The 20,325-nt window shown below is 44.8% G+C and overlaps 1 protein-coding gene and 1 non-coding gene across 4 annotated transcripts; one reads left to right on the forward strand and one right to left on the reverse strand.

The window, feature by feature from the left end:
- Positions 1-549: 549 nt before the first annotated feature.
- Positions 550-19,309, reverse strand: xirp1 (xin actin binding repeat containing 1). Of its 3 annotated transcripts, XM_041842409.2 has the most exons (9): positions 19,230-19,309; positions 16,649-16,820; positions 14,844-14,898; positions 14,261-14,653; positions 14,031-14,112; positions 6,788-6,939; positions 6,475-6,516; positions 1,380-5,918; positions 550-880 (listed from the first exon to the last, which is right to left on the reverse strand). In XM_041842409.2, the coding sequence occupies exons 2-9, from the start codon at positions 16,783-16,785 to the stop codon at positions 878-880; spliced, it is 5,403 nt and encodes a 1,800-aa protein (XP_041698343.2). In that variant the 5' UTR covers positions 16,786-16,820; positions 19,230-19,309; the 3' UTR covers positions 550-877. The 3 variants fall into 3 exon arrangements, with proteins under 3 accessions (XP_041698343.2, XP_041698344.2, XP_041698345.2); XM_041842410.2 differs by lacking the exon at positions 19,230-19,309 and having other exon boundaries at positions 16,649-17,066; XM_041842411.2 differs by lacking the exons at positions 14,031-14,112; positions 14,261-14,653; positions 14,844-14,898; positions 16,649-16,820; positions 19,230-19,309 and adding an exon at positions 11,244-11,368.
- On the forward strand, positions 12,497-12,568 carry trnag-ucc. Its single transcript has one exon. It is a non-coding gene; the product is annotated as a tRNA-Gly (tRNA).
- Positions 19,310-20,325: the final 1,016 nt, after the last annotated feature.

Consider the following 20,325-nt stretch of genomic DNA (forward strand, 5'->3'; position numbering starts at 1 on the left):
CCCTGCTGCACAGTGGGGGGGTTTCTCCCCTGCTGCACAGTGGGGGGGTTTCTCTCCTGTTGCGTGGTGGTGATTTTTGTGATCTGTTTTTCCTGGCTGACCTTTTCCCTAATCACTTTGATCTTATTTGGCAGCACAGGGGCTGTGTCCACAACATTCTTCTCCTTCCCCCCGAAGTTTTGGATTGCGACCTGAAAGCCCATGTTTATTTCCTGTTGTGCATTACCATCTTCTGTGTAGCTCTGCATGCACATTCGGATCTCTTTTGCTGCATTGATTTTCTGTATTACGTTTCTGTCGATCTCCTTTTCAGTGCCGTTTGACATGGCCAAACTATGGTCAACTGCTATTGTTTGAGTTTCCAATGTTGTTCCAATGTTTTTCTGTTCCCTCTTTTGCTTTAGCTGAACTGACTTTTTGTCCTCAGCTGGGATGTTATTGGTAGCACTGGCCTGAGGTAAGTATTGCTTTGCTTTATTAATAAATGTCCTATTGCCTGTTTCATTGGAGGCCAGTTTGGGTTGTGAATCCTTTGTGGTTTGTTGTCTATTTGATGAAGGTTTCTGAGGCAGAGGAGGGGGAGATGGGTTCCCTGTTTTCATTTTTGGGGGAATGACTGGGCTCTGCTGGTTACCTTTGATCGGGCTAGGTGTTTTTGGAGGAGGGGTATTCTCTGTTGCATCGCCGGGTGTTTGTTTTAAGCGTTGTGGTTTCGGTGGTAGAGCCGGCTTCTGGTATTGTGTTTTTTCATTTGCTTTGGGAGGCAGTGGAGGTGGCCTTAGGGCTTCTGTGGAGGGCGTTTGAGGGTTTTCATCAAGATTTGTAAGAGTGACAGTTGCCGAAGTCTGTGCTGCGATGGCTGGCGGTTCGCCAAGAGTTACTGAAACCGAAGGAGACAATTCAGTGTCAGATGGAGGCATAGATACTGTAACAACCTGATTTTTCACAGTCGCTGCATCCCTTTTCTTACTGCTCCCTGCACAAGCTTTACCTGAGTTCCTGTATATCATGGCAGCTTTATAGTCTCCTTTGGACACATTTACACTAGACTTTTCAAGATATTGCAGCGCCATCTGCATGTTACCTCTTACAATTTCCTCTTTGTCTACTGGTGGTCTCTGCTCCGTCGCAGCACTGTGCAGAGACCTAATAGCAGCTTTTACATCTCCTCTCACCACTTCTGCTTCTGCCTCTTCTGTCCCTATCCTCTCAATATCACCATACTCTGAGTTTACATAAGGGTGGGTTTGTGCTTGTATGCTGCCGGAGACTGCTGGCGGTGAATCCGCTGCGCTAACATGTATTACATCTGAACTCCTTGATACGTAGCCCTGTTGGCAAGCCTCAATTGTCTCCTGATCTCTTTCTGCGTCACTGACCTTTCGGAAAGTCGTCGTGATCCGCTGGCTTCTGGAGGTTGACGAAGACGCAGACTGCCTCACTGTCGTGGAGCTCTGTTCTTGAGATGAGATGTTGACATTGTATATTTTGCCTGGGACGATGATGTCACGCTCCACACACAGACTCTGGTTCTTTGCCAGCTCAAGGGACTGCTTCGCTGCCTTCACATCTCCCGATACTATTTCCTCTTTCTGTGTCTGGTTTCCCTCTGATTCCAGCCCCTGTGTTGCTAGATCCATGTCATAGATAGTTCCCGGGGTTATGACTTCGCGCTCCACGTGCATACTCTGCTGCTTTGCACGTTCTAAAGACTGCAGAGTAGCTTTGATGTCACCAGCCACAATCTCCTCCTTTTCCACTGAGAGAGTGTGTTTTAAAGCAAGTTGCTGCTTAGCTGAGGAGATATCCCCACGGATGATCTCTTCTTTAGAAATGCAGTTTTCAACACTAAGGTCAATGGAGCCCTCCGTTGAAAAGACTCTTTTGGCGTTCTTCACATCCCCCGGTAAGACATCTGAAATGGTACGTTCCACTTGATCTTTCTGTTTCTGAAGATTCTTCTTCGCCTCCTTCACATCTCCTTGCACAATCTCAATCTGTTCCTTTGTCATGAGGTCAAGTTCATCCAATTCTGATTGCTCTATTTGAAGACTCTTCAGTTTTTGGAGATCTCCTTTCTCAATGCAACTCCTGTATAAGTTGACGTTCCCCTTTTCATTTTCATCTAGTCTACATGAAGCGGTTGTCCTCTGATTGTTAGCAGTAGCTAAAAGGTTGCCTATAGTTGACTTCACATCTCCCCTTGTAATGTCTTGACTCTCCATTTTGGTTTGACAGAGAAGGGAGTAAACGGTCATCTCTGCATGTCCTCCCTCAGATTCCTGCATGATGATCCCCTTCTTCATCAGCTTATCTTGAACAAGCAAGCTTTCGATGATCCGAGCGAGTTTCTGTATACTTTGATCTTCGTCTTGGTTAGTTGATGCTGGCTGATTGACTGGGACTTCTAATACTGTTGTGTGAACTTTACCCTGTTCTACCTCTTTCAGAAGAGTGATCTGGGGCTTCAGGGTTGATCTGGACAATAACTGTAGCATGATGTTTCTGATGTTCCCTTCAACTATCTCCTCCTTCTGAATCTGTGCTCCCTCGGTTTTAATAAACTGGTATTTCACCATGTTGACGTTTGTGATCTCATTTGCCTCTATTAGGATTCCACTTGAGTGGATGAATTCAAGCTGATGTAGACGAGACAGCGTGTCAATCACACTTTCAACTGTGACAATTTTGTCTAAGGGTGTGGTCTCGAACAGCCAGGTTGTGCTCTTCACATCTGCTTTTGGGATCTCCTCCTCAACAACCTGTGCTGCATTCGTATTGGATTCAGCATCCTTGATCTTGTCCAGCGTCTGGGATTCGAACAGCCACGTGCAGCGTTTCACCTCTCCTTTCTGGTTGTCTTCTCTGTGGACCGTCTGGACAGGGCCCTGCTCCTCTGGTTCTCCCTTCAGCCTGTCGATGGGCTGGTTTTCAAAGAGCCAGGTGGATGTCCTGACATCTCCTTGCTGAACATCTGTCACACTAACCATCCTCACATACTTCTTACTGGCTGACTGTTCGGACTCGAAGAGCTGTTTGTTGAGCTTCACATTTCGGTTCCCAAAATCTTCCACAACCTTGACTGTGGGTTCCTCATCTTCCTCCTTAGCTGTTAGGGAGTCCAGAGGCTGGGTCTCGAACTTCCACCTGGCTGACTTGACATCACCCTTCTTTACATCTTCCTGGGTGACAGCTCGGATCACGTAGATCTCCTTTTCCGCCTTGATGGCATCGAGGGGCTTCGTCTCGAACATCCACCGAGCTCCTCTCACATCGCCACTCATCACTTCCTCCTTCTGGACTGTGGTAACCTCGTGGAACTGGCCTTCCTTGTCTCTAATGGCGTACAGTGGCTGGGACTCAAATAGCATGGTGCTGGACTTGACATCGACGTTGCTCACTGGCTTTTCCACGGATTCCGACTTGTGTTCCAGAAACTGATCTTTATCATGGATCTTGTCCAGAGAGAACGTTTCGAATATGAACTTCTTGTTATGGACGTCACCACCCTCCATGTCGTTGACACAATGAATGCCATTTTTCTCCTTGTCGTGTATCGCGTTGATGGGACGGTTCTCAAAAAGCCAGGTGCATTTACGCACGGATCCTTTCTGAATGCTTTCGTCTTCATCACACACCTTTATAGACTCTGAACCTATTTCATCTAAGGACTTGGACTCGAAGATCTCCTTGACCCTAGAGACATCACCAGACTGGACATGCAACTCGCTGACATATCTAACATCTTGCTCTGTGTCTGTGTCCTTCCTTATCCTATCTAAAGTCTCTGTCTCGAAAAGGTGCTTCACTGTTTTCACACCAACCTCAGCCTTGACACCATCCTGAATGGTACTGCATAATTTCAAACTATGCTCCTCACTGTCTTTAATGCTATCCAGAGCCTGTGATTCGAAAAGCCAAGTGACAGACTTCACGTTGGTATTCTCAATCTCTTCTTCTTTATCTGGGATCTTTTCTGATTTGTCGTACAGAATGTCCATAGGCTGAGTCTCGAACAGCCACTTGCAGGTCTTGACATCACCTTTCCTAGTCTCCTTCTGTTGCTCTGTTGAATTCTGCTGCTGCTCTGACTGGTTGAACTTGGAATGGATGCCATCTATGGTCTGTGTCTCAAAGAGCCACTTGGCCATCTTGACGTCTCCTGACCTATCCTCCTGCCTGGTGATTCCTTTGATAACCTCAACGTTCTTCTTTCCCTCCTCAAACTGGTCAATGGGCTTGGTCTCAAACATCCACTTGTAATTTTGGACACTTCCTTTGATGGACTCCTCTCTGTTGACAGTTGTGACCTCGTGGAAATTCCCTGAGCAGTCTTTGATCGCATATAAGGGTGTTGTCTCGAAGAGCGCTCTGTTTCCTTTCACATCTCCTGCAGTGATGTCATTTTCAGTCTTTCCGTTCAGCACTTCCTCCTCAGATTGGGTGATATTGCAGAGGGGAATTGTTTCGAAGAGATGCTTGTATGATTTAACGTCACCCTTCTCAATCTCATGATCTTTACTTATGATTTCTGCTCCGACTGAGGTCTCTTTTCTAATGTCGTAGTTCTCGAACATGTGCTTTTTGCCTTTGACTTCTCCTTGTTCATCAGTAGAAAGGATCACTTTCTTCAAATGCCCAACTTCATAGTGTTCCTTCAATGTCTCCATGGGTTGAGTTTCAAACAGCCAGAGGGAGGATTTGACATCTCCTCCAAGTATCTCCTCCTTCTCCAGAGCTACTTCTGTTGAGTCTCCTTTCAGTGCTGCCAAGGGCTGGGTCTCAAACATCTTTAGTTTGTTCCCAACATCAGCGTCAGGCACAACTTCGACCACTGTCCCCTGAAACCGGTCTTCTATGCCCTCCTCCCGGATGGTGTTGAACGGCTGAGTCTCAAACATCCACCTCTTTCTGTCCACCCCTCCTTTCTGCCCTTCCTCCAGCGATATCCCCCGGATTATCTGCATCCCGGATGTCCCCTTGTTGATGATGTCCAGAGGCTTAGTTTCGAAGAGCCAGCGTGCCGTGCTAATGTTGCTGCTACGGATCTCCTCCCTACAGATGGACTTGATCTTGTGGATGTTGCCGCTTGCGTCTCTGAGTGCACAGCAAGGATCGGCCTGGAAGAGCTTCACTGTCTTCCTCACATCTCCTTTCTGCTCCTGGAGCTCTGACTTCAGCTTGAGGAAGCTCTGGTCCTCTACAGAGCTACAGCGGCCTAAGGCATCCAGTGGCTTGGATTCGAAAAGCAGCCGAGCTCCACTCACGTCTCCAATCTGGATCGGTTCCTTGAGAACAGCCTCGACCAGCTCGCCCTCCTCTGGCTTGAGTTTGTTGAGTGTATCCATGGGCTGGGTCTCGAACAGCCAAGTCGATGTCCTGACATCCCCTTGGACTGAACTCTGCCTTTGGACAATCTGTTGGGTTCCGTCCACCATGCAGTGCTCGAACATGGAGGATGTTCCTCTAACATCACCGCCTTGAAGAGTCTCATCTTCCAGAAGCTTCTTGGTCATGTGGGGGTGGTCCCCAATGTTGTCCAGGGTCCAGTTCTCAAAGATCCACCTCATGGACTGGACCTCTCCCTGGTACCCCGCATCCGCCGCAGTCTGGGCGCCTCCGGATTGCATCGCTGCAACCAGCTCATCATCGACTACGTCATTGATGTTTTCCCTCAGGTCTGGGTGAATGTGTTTGAAGAGTCTCTTCAGCTCGTTCTTCTGTCGCTGCTGATAGAACGTCGAGAAGGTTTCCTTCGGTGGGGGCACAGGAATGGAGGCTTGGTTGGGGCCGCCTGCGGCTGGGGACTCTTCGTAGTTCTGAGGTCTGGGTGGAATAGGGGGAGGTGGAGGCAGAGGGAGGTCGTCTTCCTCGTGACATGCCTCTGAAACTCTGTTTTTTGGGGCTACGTCGGCCATCTTGGAAAAGAGAGAAAAGGGTAGGGTCTTTGTGTTATTGTCAGTGTTCAGTCGGTTAGAGAGTAGTATTAGTCAGGTATAAGAAAATGTTAGGTAGCCATGCATGTAGCAATTGGAGCCATACTTTACCTTTCTCTGTGCTTGTTCGATGTCTTTCACAGCAAACCATCTTCACTCAAGCTAAGGTTAGCCGAACTTCACACCAGTTAGTAGAGCAGCGCTAATGCTTATGTCTTAAAGTCACTGAGTAGTGTTTGACGCAAGGTATTTCTTTCAGTTTCTGTTATTGCCTTGTGTTTTGCTTTTCATATCAATATTATACATTTATACAAAGTAGGATAACTTCCGTGTTAAAAATGTGGGTAGATTACGTATTTTAAAGTATTTACCGTATGTATTTGACCGAGTTCTGGTAATAATAATTATGGTTAATGTGACCACCATCATCACCATTGTTATGCAAAACCCATTGCCCATCAGCTCTGAGTTGGATGTTTTTTTTTTTTTATATTAATTTCACAGCACTCACACATTGTGTTAGATTGACATATTATACCTTGCTGGCTGTAGTCTTCTTTCCTGAGGAACTGCTGGATTTCTGTTGAATGAAAACAAAGCAATTTATAATTCAGATAATCGTTCGTTCAAATGTATGCTTGAAAAGTAATGCAACTCATATTGAATCCTGAGAATGATGGTCTGCCTGGGCATTTGATCCCTGTGTGTGTGTGTGTGTGTGTGTGTGTGTGTGTGTGTGTGTGTGTGTGTGTGTGTGTGTGTGTGTGTGTGTGTGTGTGTGTAAGTAATTTCGTGTATGTGTGTCCGTCTTTGTGGTGTGTGGAGGAATGGGAGGAATGCCAGGCACTCACTGTGTGTGCGGAGCTTCCTGGGGATTCGGCAGCTGTTACTCTTGACAGGTAGAGAGCTGATCTGTCTCTCACTGAGCTGGAGGTCCTCTCTCTGTCTCGACCTTGTCTTGACGGGGTGTCTCTGTAACTCAACTGGAGACGCCTCCTGTCATCTACAACACAGACACAGATAGATTGATTTATTAGGAATTGATTTCATGAATGCTTCTGATAATGTTGTCAATAGGATATGTAATCTGGGTCTCAGTTTGTATCCTAGTCTATACCAATAGCTACAGCTCTGGTAACAGACCAGTGTTTCTTCTCTGTAGTATAACACAATTTGAATTATTAAAAGACAAATGACTGGAAAATTAGCACATGATTGAAAGGTATGAAATGTATGGTTGTTTAAAAGGTCCATTGCAGTCAAAAACGTGATTGTCCTGTGTTTTATAGATGTTTAGACACTATGAGGTTAGGAATAATAATGTGAAATTGTGAAAATTATTATAATTCCCTATTAGTGTAAGAGCGGTTTATAAAGACCGCCTGAAATTTCAGCCTGTTTTGGTAGGATGGAGATTTAGACCCATAAGAAAGAGAGTTCCAAACCTCTCTGCCAATGAACAGCTAGTTTTCAGTTTTCCCCTCCCCGCTCAGACCACTCCCAGATAGTCCTAGCAAAATTCTTGCTAGAGAAATTGCTCTTTGCTAAGAAGCTATTTTTGTTTCTTTTTGACAATTTTTTTATTGAAAACAATCACAGTAAGGTACTTAATTGTTACCCAGAAAAGGATTTGATATTGATATTTTTTTATTTTAAACGGCTGCATTGGACATTTAATATCATAGCAGACACTTTTTGTTGATTTACACACAGTATGGTAACAGTCAGTGTTTAAAAGTGCAGTGACCCACATTCACAGTGATAAGGACAGTGATATTCCTGTGCCCCATTGGTATGCTATGCACCGCACAGCTTTAATAAGCTGTGCCTCTGTCGTTGGCTATGCCACGTTGGCTGATAATGGAGTGTGTATATATATAGCTGGGTGGTGTTGGTATGTGTGGCTATCCTATCTGTTCACTATTGTTACACTGTGGAAACTATTCCCTCTCAGACATGGGCCTTTATGTGCCAATCAGGACCGACTCTGCAAAATAATTGACCTTAGAACAAAACAAAAAAATAATGTAACTTGCAACAATGTAATAAATGCATTATCAAGTGTTATTGCATCATCAGTTGTTACAGAAAAAAAAAATACATATTGTTGCTAAAATAATGGAAAATATACACTTATAAAAAAACATGCCTTTAACATATTATATTAGTCATTTATGTTTAATGAATGGGTAGGCCTAAGTCCTAACCAGCTCCAGAGAAAGGATCTACACAGTAGCAAAAACTAAAGATTAATGGATGCTCTGGTCCTTCTGGATGACAAACCAAACGCCCTGCCTCACACACTGTAGCTACAGCCTGCCACCAGTTGCCTTAGACCCTCAACAAACACCATTCCATGGCCTGACCATCACGACCTGGAGGAAGAAACAAAAACGACAACTGCTAGCTCAGCTGGAGTGACCCCTGATTGTTTTGAGCAACATTGTTGGTGTGACTCACCTCCATCCCAGCCATCCATACCTGACCAAAAACACAACAGGTCAGAAGAATGCCTGAATGGAATCTATCTATGGCTGTCGCCGTGGGGACTGTGGCACGAACACTAGAATGTTAGAATGCTTGCAATTCTATCTGAACATCCTAGTTTTCCTATTTGAAACACAAAATGTGTTGAGTGGTGTTTTATAGCCTGCGTCTGTGTTTTGGTTGGCTTTGTGTGCCACAAGATGCCCCCATTCACTACAGGCACATAGAAAATATATTGAGGCAAACATCTACAGTAGCGTCAACTACAAAAAACATCATCCCCAAGTTCGAAATAAGCGTTGAAACAATAGCAGCCCCAACCACTGAATACCACCAGCCCTAGTGAGTGTAGACCAGGGCCTATAGCCTCCGAGCATTTTCACGCTGTTCTGTCAGTCCAGACAACAGAAGCTAAGCCTCCCCTGCAGGCGTGCTTTGACAGGGGTCAGCAGTAGTCCCTGGGACCCGCTGGATAAACCCATCATCTCTAACTAAAGGCCAGATTCGAACATACCTCTGTCCGTTTTATTCACGCAGTAAGCTCTTGCCGGACAAAAGGATTGGGCCAGCTAACTGGCGCCACTCACGAGTCGGGACTTAAAGCATTTTCCATAGCTGGGTGAGCAGATAGAATGAGACAACATAACGTCACGCGAGGCTGTGGATGAGGTTATAACCCCAGAGAAGTGCCAGGGTCAAGTTGAACACTTACTGGGAACACGATAATAACGCATGTGTTATTGATGCTTATTGATCAGCTATTGATGAGGTGTTGGTCATTGTTGGTTAGGTCCTTTGACCCACGCTAATTGATAAACTCACACTTTAAATTTGAACACTTCCTGGGAATATGGTAATAATTAACGTGTTTTTGATGTTTATTGATCAGGTGTTAATAAGTTAAGTTGATAAGATGAGAGGTAATTTGGGGGGAAAACAATAGTGTTTTCTTGGTAGCGCTTAGTGTTTCAGTCATCACTAGTTACCACAGCCACAGAGTCATAAACCCCACCTATTTCTGAAAAATTTCTTCTTAAAATATGATTTTAAACCTAACCTTCACCCTAACCTTAACCACACTGCTAACCTTATGCCTAACCCTAACCTTACATTTTTGTTTTCATTAATTTCTACGATATAACCCATTTTTATTATGTGGCTGTGGTAACTAGTGACATCCATTAATGTAATCAACGAGTGCTTCCTGCTGATTTCCCTTCTGACAGAGCATAGCTGACTTTTGCCGCTGCACAGAGGAGGAAACATGAAAAATCCAACTATGGACAATTCTATGAATCTCAACTGAAGTAGCTGCATATCAGCATTCTTTAACATGTTCGCTAGCTAGCTGGCTTTGAGTTATTTCCACAGTCAGACACCTTTTAGGGGCCTGGCTACCCCTCTTCCAGTCTGGCTATCCTCTCCTCAATCTCCACAGGAATGGAGAGAGAAGCTATTAGCAGATCAGCAATGTGGGGCTTTTGCACTACTGACAGCTGTCCAAATCATGCATAAACGCAGTAGGTATTTGTCCCCAACCAACCAGCTCAGCTGCTTTCGATTGTAGCCCACAGATTCACAGACAGGTCATAAAACTACTACCGGTTTACAAAATGGTTGTCTAGGAAAATTCCAAAAGACCTTAAAAATAGAACATTTCCTGAAATCTTGAATTGGGATTTCGATACATCTCCTGAATTGGCAGATTTATAAATGGAATCGATACCAACCGTCATCCAAATTAAAAACAAGAAAAAGAAATGAAATAAAATACATTGTGATGCTATTACTATCGTTCTCACTGTGCTGATTCCACATCAACTCTATCATGATGCGTTTAGGTTTCCAGAGAGGAGGTCGGTGATTGGTCAACCATGACCTCTGACCCTCCATTCTTGTCTTATCTAAGGATTAGGGTCTGAGAGACGATAGCCACTCACTTAAGAAATTGCAAAGATGGCCCATGGGAAAAACTCTAAGACACTTGGTTCCATGACCTTGGGTGGGTGGCTGGCTGGCTGCATATAGCCTTCTTAATTTGACTCCTAAGTGTGTGCATATATGCACACGCACGCACGCACACACACACACACACACACATAAGATATTAGTGTGTGACAAAGACAGGGAGGTCTGGGGGCAGGATTTGATCCATTAGAGGTGACTATGACCCATCAGTTAAGATTAAGTTGTCATGTAGACTTTTCCTTTTTCGTATTAATATTTGCTATTATATGAAAGAGATTTTGATTAATTAATTATACTAAACTCTGCAGACTTAACTTTGAAGCAGACAACATTAAATGGACAGGCAATGTATGTTAGGCTAAATTATTTATATTTTTGTGTTGTACAGTGTTGATGACAGCAAAGCACTTCAGGCTAAACTCAAAGCATTACTGATTAGTTATTTCCTTTGCCGAAAATCCCCATATCCACATATCCCCATATCCCCATATCCACATATCCCCATATCCCCATATCCCCATATCCACATATCCCCATATCCACATATCCCGTGTGCACATATCCCCATATCCACATATCCCTGTATCCCCATATCCCCATATCCACATATCCCCATATCCCCATATCCCCATATCCACATATCCCCATATCCACATATCCCCATATCCCATCTCCCCATGTCCCCATGTCCCCATATCCACATATCCCCATCCTAATTTTACTCACTGGCATCTTTTGTCTTATTGACATGATGCTACAAAGCCTCCTCGTCGACCGGAACAAAACAATAAAATCTACAGCACCCATTCATTTAGAATAAACACCTTCTGTAACTGAATCCATAATACTTACAAACAGTACAGCCAGTGTAGTTGTTATTCTCCTGCTGTGGTTGTCTCTCTGAATACAGATCAAACCGCTGGTTGTCGGCTGAGACAGTTCCTGTGATGGCTGTAGGATGGTCTGTGTTTCTCTGGTAGTGTTAGCCCTTTAAGACTGTGTCTGTAGCTGTTCCCCTCTCTCTCTCTCTCTCTCTCTCTGTGTGTGGCTCTCTGTCTGCCTGTCGTGTCACTGTGCCTCTCTTTAGTCTCTAGTCCTGTGGCTAGTAGTGACAGCTGATTTTTATCAGGACTGCTGCCCCCCCGCTGGGAACGTTGGGTCTATTTTGGGAGGGTGGGTGGCGGTGTGTTGGGGGGCAGTGGGTTGGGCAGTCACTATAATTTAGGACTGAGTCAATCCTCTCTGTTAGTCACTGAGAGACTGGACTAGGGCACCCCCTCCTCACACTGTCACCCCTCCTCACCCCTCCTCACCCCCTCCTCACACTGTCACCCCTCATCCTCACCCCCTCCTCCCATTACAATAGAGATACGTCACCTCACCCCTCCTAACCCCCCTCCTCCCATTGCCATAGCGATACCATCACCCCCCTCCTCCCATTACAATAGAGATACGTCACCTCACCCCTCCTAACCCCCCTCCCCCATGCCATAGCGATACATCACCCCCCTCCTCCCATTACAATAGAGATACGTCACCTCACCCCTCCTAACACCCCCTCCCATTGCCATAGCGATACCGTCACCCCTTTCCTCACCCCTCCTCCCATTCCCATAGCTACACCCATAATCACCCCCTATACTAGGTACTGCATGGAGAGGGATATGCAGTCCTAGTGATGTTATCAGGTGCTCAGTGGGCGCTTGGCAAGACGATACAAAAACAAAACAGTCAACTGCTGTGCAACTGCTATTTTGGTCAAGTGGCACATTGATAATGTAGACTGAAATATGATTAGCTCTCAGGTGCTTTATTGCAGTATTTGCTAATAAAAACTAAAAGAGGAGATTATGAAGAGTAGAGACTCTGAGGTGATTCATATGCTTGAGGAATGGAGATATCTTTATCAGAGAAAGTATTTTATAAGTATTGGTGTCCTGACATTCTCCTGACATTTTTGGGGGTGATGATATGTTGCCCAAGATCACTTGGGACCCACATCTACTTTGTTTTCTTGTGTCTCCCTCACAGCCGTTTTTGTCACTAACAGCGAAACTCAAAGTTAAAACTCTTAGGATCTCTGAGGATCTTTCTGTCAATCACAGGGATGTAGCTCAGTTGGTAGAGCATGGCATTTCCAATGCCAGGGTTGTGGGTTCGATTCCCACGGGGGGCCAGTATGAAAAATAAAAAAAAATAATGCATGCACTCGCTAACTGTAAATCGCTCTGGATTAGAGCGTCTGCTAAATGACTAAAATGTAAATGTGAATCACATTCCTGACAGATTCTCTGTCACAAAGGTGATCCCAGACACATCACCAGGTCACAGAGTCATAGACGATATCCTGGAAATATGTCACCTCTACGGAGGTTCGCGGCCATACCGGCTGCGTCACGGTTATACCAGCAAGCACTGCGACACTCCCTGTTTTGAGCATGTGTGCGGAGCTGCATAGTTATGTGTCTACAAATCTACATCCTACTCTGTATATAGCTTCATAGAGCTCCCAGGGCCAGTCGCACCTGGGTTCAAACACTATTTGAAATCCTTTCAAATACCTTATCTGTTCTTGATTGAGTTTGCCTGGCTTAATCAACCAATAGAATAGTCCCAGAACTGCAAACCCCGCCTATCTGGCACTCCAGGCAGGTTAAAGCAAACCTCTCAAAGTCTTTGAAAGATTACAAATAGTGTTTGAACCCTGGTGTTGGTCCAGGAACCATGGGGCTGCTGTTTACCTAATGGGTTTCTGCTTTCTGGAGGCATGCTGAGGCTGTGACGTGTCGGGATTACAGAGAGATATTTATAACATGGCCGCCATGCTGTGGCCCTGGCATTCTGACTCGGTGGCAACTTAAGACTGCTTCACTCACTAGATGACTGGTGTGTGTGTGTGTGTGTGTGTGTGTGTGTGTGTGTGTGTGTGTGTGTGTGTGTGTGTGTGTGTGTGTGTGTGTGTGTGACTTTGGATGCCCTCCACCCTAGACAAATGGATATTCTGTCAGTATCATTCACTCTTTATGAGATATACCTATATTTTGGTATTACTGTAGAGTATGCCAGAAAACTATCACACAGGAAGTAAAAAGGGACGTCTTGATTGTTAACCTACACAAACACCAATATTGACGTCAGTGTTGCATGTATAGCGGGAATCATCGTGGGGGGGGGACAAGGGTTTGATTCCAAGCTGTTTTTATAGTCACAGGACACCTAGGCAGTGAACAGTTCCCCCAGGGAAGGCGATGACCTAATGTTGGCGGGGTTGCCCCTCCGTTGTGCCATGTCATGCTGACTGTTATAATAACCCAGTGACCGTAGTGATGCATTAGCGTGTTTCCATCTCACCCCTCTGTCATTTCCAGTATATTGCACACTGACTGTAGTTGTGTGTGTGTGTGTGTGTGTGTGTGTGTGTGTGTGTGTGTGTGTGTGTGTGTGTGTGTGTGTGTGTGTGTGTGTGTGTGTGTGTGTGTGTGTGTGTGTGTGTGTGTGTGTGTGTGTGTGTGTGTGTGTGTGTGTGTGTGTGTGTGTGTGTGTGTGTGTGTGTGTGTGTGTGTGTGTGTGTGTGCGTGCGTGCGTGTGTGTGTGTGTGTGTGTGTGTGTGTGTGTGTGTGATTTGGTCCTACTACTCACCCTGTGGTGTATCTCTGGAACCCCTGACGTAGGACTCTGGGACACCACTTATGGTCTTCCTCCTATCGCTCTGAACAGCACGCTGGAAAAAAAAAAAAACATTAACATTGAGATTAAGAAAAGGGGAATTTACTTTATGCAGAGAAACTTTTTCAAGAGAGAGAGAGTAGCTTTATGAAACAAATGGTTGAATTTACACTAATCGCATAAATAAATAAACACACACACACCTGAGCGTTGTCCTTCCTCCCAAGAGTCCCTTCAGTGCTGTAACCCCTCCTCGCCCCCAGAGGGCGCTCTTTCTCCTTCTCACTAGACTGAATCCCTGCCTCCACCACCTCCACCCTGCTGGCTGGAGAGGCTACATTCAGCCTGGGGGAGCTGGAGAAGTCCTTCTGCAGGGTGGCCTTGGACTCGAACAGGGCTCGCAGTGCGCTGGTCCCTTCCGGAGCCCGGTCCCGCTGGGGAAGATAGTCCATGGAGCGACTCCGGGACAGCAGGAGAGAACCAGAGCCAGTACCCAAACGGTCCACATGGTCCCCCCGGCTCTCTAACCTCCTCCAAGGGGAAACTAGGCCTACTGACATCTCTTCTCTGGAGGAACAGAACAGGGACAGGGAGACCTGGGAGAGAGGTGGATATATTATTGATCAGTAAGTAATCAAATTCAAGAAAACTTTATCTAAAGTTAATTTATTGAAAAGGAAAAGGCGCAACCCATCGCTCAACATTAAAAACATATAATTTTATTTAAGCAACTATTAAAAGCTCCTTTCTAGAGTTCCTTTGAAAATCTCAACACACATTACAAACCTTCCGCTTGTCTTGATTGGATTCAGAGGTGCTTAGTTCCACACAGCTCTGGTACCTGTCAATAAAGAAAGGGGGTTATTAAAGCCTAGGCTATATTTAGGGTCATGAGTTTTTCCTACTCAGGTCAAGTGTTCTGGCTGCAAACACCATTGAAATATTGAATCCATGACTCACGACCATGTTAGCTCACTGAGCTAAAGCTTGGGTTAGTGCTAACACAGGTCTTCAGGGCTCAGGCAAGCATAGATCATCAAGCCATCTCTGTTCCATCAACTTGGTTAAAAGTATATTTTATTACACATGCACCTACAGTACCAGTCAAAAGTTTGGACACACCTATTCATTCAAGGGTTTTTCTTTATTTTTTATTATTTTCTACATTGTAGAATAATAGTGAAGACATCAAAACTATTAAATAACACCTATGGAATCATGTAGTAACCAAATAAGTGTTAAACAAATTTTATATTTGAGAGTCTTCAAAGTAGCCACCCTTTGGCTTGATGACAGCTTTGCACACTCTTGGCATTCTCTCAACCAGCTTAACCTGGAATGCTTTTCCAACATTCTTGAAGGAGTTCCCACATATGCTGAGCACTTGTTGGCTGCTTTTCCTTCACTCTGCGATCCAACTCATCCCAAACCATCTCAATTGGGTTGAGGTCATCCTACACCATCACACCTCCTCCTCCATGCTTCACGGTGGGAACTACACATGCAGAGATCATCCGTTCACCTACATATTATGGCAAGAACCGCTCAAATAAGGAAAGAGAAATGACAGTTCATCATTACTTTAAGACATGAAGGTCAGTCAATACGGAAAATTTCAAGAACTTTGAAAGTTTCTTCAACTGCAGTCGCAAAAACCATCAAGACCTATGATGAAACTGGCTCTCATGAGGACCGCCACAGGAATGGAAAACCCAGAGTTACCTCTGCTACAGAGGATAAGTTCATTAGAGTTACCAGACTCAGAAATTGCTGCCCAAATAAATGCTTCATAGATTTCAAGTAACAGACACATCTCAAGATCAACTGTTCAGAGGAGACTGCATGAATCAGGCCTTCATGGTCGAATTGCTGCAAAGAAACCACTACTAAAGGACACCAATAAGAAGAAGAGACTTGTTTGGGCCAAGAAACACGAGCAATGGACATTAGACCAGTGGAAATCTGTCCTTTGGTCTGATGAGTCCAAATGTGAGATTTTTGGTTCCAACTGCTGTGTCTTTGTGAGACGCAGAGTAGGTGAACGGAAGATCTCTGCATGTGTAGTTCCCACCGTGAAGCATGGAGGAGGAGGTGTGATGGTGTAGGATGACCTCAACCCAATTGAGATGGTTTGGGATGAGTTGGATCGCAGAGTGAAGGAAAAGCAGCCAACAAGTGCTCAGCATATGTGGGAACTCCTTCAAGAATGTTGGAAAAGCATTCCAGGTGAAGCTGGTTGAGAGAATGCCAAGAGTGTGCAAAGCTGTCATCAAGCCAAAGGGTGGCTACTTTGAAGACTCTCAAATATAACATTTGTTTAACACTTTTTTGGTTACTACATGATTCCATATGTGTTATTTCATAGTTTTGATGTCTTCACTATTATTCTACAATGTAGAAAATAGTAAAAAATAAAGAAAAACCCTTGAATGAGTAGGTGTGTCCAAACTTTTGACTGGTACTGTATGATCTAATATAACATATGAACAAAATCTAATATAACATATGAACTATGTTATTAGATCTGTCGGTGTGAGGGTGTGTTGTTGTTTATGGTGAGCTAGCAGACACTGAGTAGCCTTTAAACTTACTGTTGTACAAGCTGAGAGACAGACTTCTTGTTGTCCCAGAGAGAGGACTTTGATGTGACCCATGACCTCTCCAAAACCCCAGATCCAGACAGGCTCTTCAGTGATTGGCTCCTCCTCAGGGTGTTCATCATCTCCATGGCGATACCTCAGGCAACCTCAGCATCTGATTGGACTGGCAGTAAAGTCAGGTGGCATCAAAGACGGAGTTCTTTATTTGACTGTTTCCACTGGCGTAAACACATTAATATGAATATCTCTGAGTTACATTATAACAAAGAAACACACAAGGAAAGTGATTGGCTCCTCCTCGGGTTAGATTACTAAAATGAAAGTGTATTTGGAGAGAGTTTTTTTTACCAGAAATATATTAAAGCTGACAGTAGGTCCACAGTGCCACTAAAAGTAGAGGGAGACGTTACTGTTACACGAGGGGGATGGTTCCACAGCTTGTCACCACACACTGTCTGTCATATGATCCTGTTAATGTTTAATGGGCCTCAATGCTTTGACAGAACAGTTACAGGCTACCACCACTGACTACAATTGTTCACCACTGGAACACCTGTTTACCACTGGAACACCTGTTTACCACTGGAACACCTGTTGACCACTGGAACACCTGTTTACCACTGGAACACCTGTTTACCACTGGAACACCCGTTTACCACTGGAACACCTGTTTACCACTGGAACACCCGTTGACCACTGGAACACCTGTTTACCACTGGAACACCTGTTGACCACTGACTACACCTGTTGACCACTGACCACGTTTACATGCACGCCAATAGCCGGTTATTATTCGGGATACTCAAGTATTCTGTTTTTGAGTTGAAGCATATAAACATCATATCCCGTTTACAATAACCCGAAAAAGCTTGTATCCTGGTTATGAGAAACCCATTTAAGATGGCTGGGATATGCTGAACTAAGATGGGATACTGTGGCATTTAAACATCTTATCCCGTTTACTGTTGTTTTTGCGGTCTGCACAGGCTCAGTTTCACATATCATGGGGTGTTGTGTGATGACGTTTTCGTCTGATTGTCAATAAAAATCACTTCAAAAAAATGGCTACCTGCGCAGTTCGATCCAACATAATAATTCCATAATAATTTAGCCTACTATAATTAATTTACTAATTTACTACTTTCACCCCTAATTTAGACAAGTTTCTGCTTATAATTTATGACATTTGGTAGGCCATATTATAATTTCCGACATTTCGTAGGCCATTTGTTTGTTAACTATAGTTTGATACATGCAGCTTCTCTTCTGTCATAGCTTGTTGCCCCAGAAGACTAAATAAAAGTAGTGCTCACCAGAATAATGTCTTAGATCGATGGAATGAATGCATTAGTAATCTAGTTAACACCCGTAAAGTTGTCTGTTTCGTTCAGGGACCGGGGAGAAAACGCAATAACTCCAAAACAATGGAAAGATTGGTCCTGTACAAAATGTCCAAATGTCATCAGTTCGACCGGTTTTAAGGAAATGGAGAGCTGAGAAAATTAGGAAACACGTTTCTGATAAGACTTCAGTTCTTCTTGGGTGCATATTTTATGTGGTTGAAATACTGTCTGCTTGCATATCAGTGTCAAAGATAACACATTACACGCGCATTCGCATTTTCTCGAGAGATTCTGAAAGAAATAAATCATATTTCTCCACTCCTGTCCCCAAGACAAAATAGAAATGTGTTGCATAATTTCACTGCAAGAAATGCATAATTCTGCAGGAGTTCATTATATATTACGCTACATGTGAGAGGTTATAGGCCTACAGTCAGTGTCCATATTTCAGTTACTATTCCATTTAACCCATATACTTAAATTAGGAATATTCTGTTGATTCATGGATACAGGGATACTCATGAGAGGGATATCAAAGGTCCATGTAAACAGCTTAACCCCAATAAGACCTTAAGTGGGATATGAGCTACTATCCGGAATACTGTGGTCACTGACTAAACCTGTTTACCACTGGAACACCTGTTTACCACTGGAACACCTGTTTACCACTGGAACACCTGTTTACCACTGGAACACCCGTTTACCACTGGAACACCTGTTTACCACTGGAACACCTGTTTACCACTGGAATACCTGTTTACCACTGGAACACCCGTTTACCACTGGAACACCTGTTTACCACTGGAACACCCGTACACCACATACTAAAGGGTCACAGGTATACTGTTTATATCCCGGTACGTCTTCTACATACACAAGTCCTTTGCTATGCAATCCGACGTTTGCACACTCTAGCAATAGCTAACACATACTCGATCACTACACTTAGCAAGACTGTCTGTGACTCAATCTGAGTTATTAAGATCTCACAGAAACGCACAACAGATAAACATGAAGATACCATTTACATTTCAGTCATTTAGCAGACGATCTTATCCAGAGCGACTTACGGTAGTGAATGCATACATTTTCATACTGGTCCCCTGTGTGAATCGAAGCCAAAACCCTGGTGTTGCAAGCTCCATGCTCTACCAACTGAGCCACATTGGACCAGCATAACGAACAGTTAACCGTTCGTTATCCAGAGATATATTCATTAATATCCTTACCAGAGTGGAGAGGTCTTCTGTGCATTCCCGTCTGTGCTATTCAGTCCAGTGCTGTTTCAGAAGCATCAGTCACTCACAAGACACAGCAATTCCCTTTGGCCAAAGTCCCCTGTTTTACACCCTGTGATTCCAGGCTTCCGGAATCCAGACAGATACAGTTCCTCAACAGAACTCATAATGAATCCACTCTGATTACACCATAAAACAAAGTACATAGACTTGTTTCAATCAGTCCTTGCTAAGCCATGCCTTATGCTGTGCAGTAAAGAGTAAGGCTTTGCAGGTGTAATGGAGATGGTTCTTTAACATGTGATGAGTAACCTTGCCTGAGACATGAAGACTTGCATTTGCTCCCTGAGCTAATGCCTAGGCTTTAGCTCAGTTGGATAATAGGATACCTGTGTTTGAACCCAGTCTCTCTCTCCCCTCTCTCTTTCCCTCCCTCTCTCTCTCCCCCCCCCTAGCTCTCTCTCTGCCTCTCCCTCTCTTTCCCCCTCCCCTCTCTCTCTCTTTCCCCCATCCACTCTCTCTCTCTCTCTCTCTCCTCTCCCTCTCTCTCCCCTCCCCCCCTCTCGCTCTCTCTCTCCCTCTCCCTCTCTTTCCCCCTCCCCTCTCTCTCTCTTTCCCCCATCCACTCTCTCTCTCTCTCCCTCTCTCTCCCCCTCCCCCCTCTCGCTCTCTCTTTCCCTCTCTCCCCCTCCCCCCTCCCTCTCGCTCTCTCTCGCTCTCTCTTTCCCCCTCCCCTCTCTCTCTCTCTCTCTCTCTCTCTCTGTCTGTCTGTCTGTCTGTCTGTCTGTCTGTCTGTCTGTCTGTCTGTCTGTCTGTCTCTCTCTCTCTCTCTCTCTCTCTCTCTCTCTCTCTCTCTCTCTCTCTCTCTCTCTCTCTCTCTCTCTCTCTCCCTCCCTCCCTCCCTCCCTCTCCCTCCCTCCCTCCCTCCCTCCCTCCATGTGAACCAGTGCAGCTGGTCTAGCCAGCTGGAATGCCTAGCATAGCCTTGATGTTACACTACCTAATACCACGGTTCTGTCCCAAATAGCATCCTATTCCCTATACAGTGCACTACTTTTGACCAGGCCACATACGAATCGGGTCAAAA

This window comes from Coregonus clupeaformis, chromosome 21, assembly GCF_020615455.1.
Source record: "Coregonus clupeaformis isolate EN_2021a chromosome 21, ASM2061545v1, whole genome shotgun sequence".
Lineage (NCBI taxonomy): Eukaryota > Metazoa > Chordata > Actinopteri > Salmoniformes > Salmonidae > Coregonus > Coregonus clupeaformis.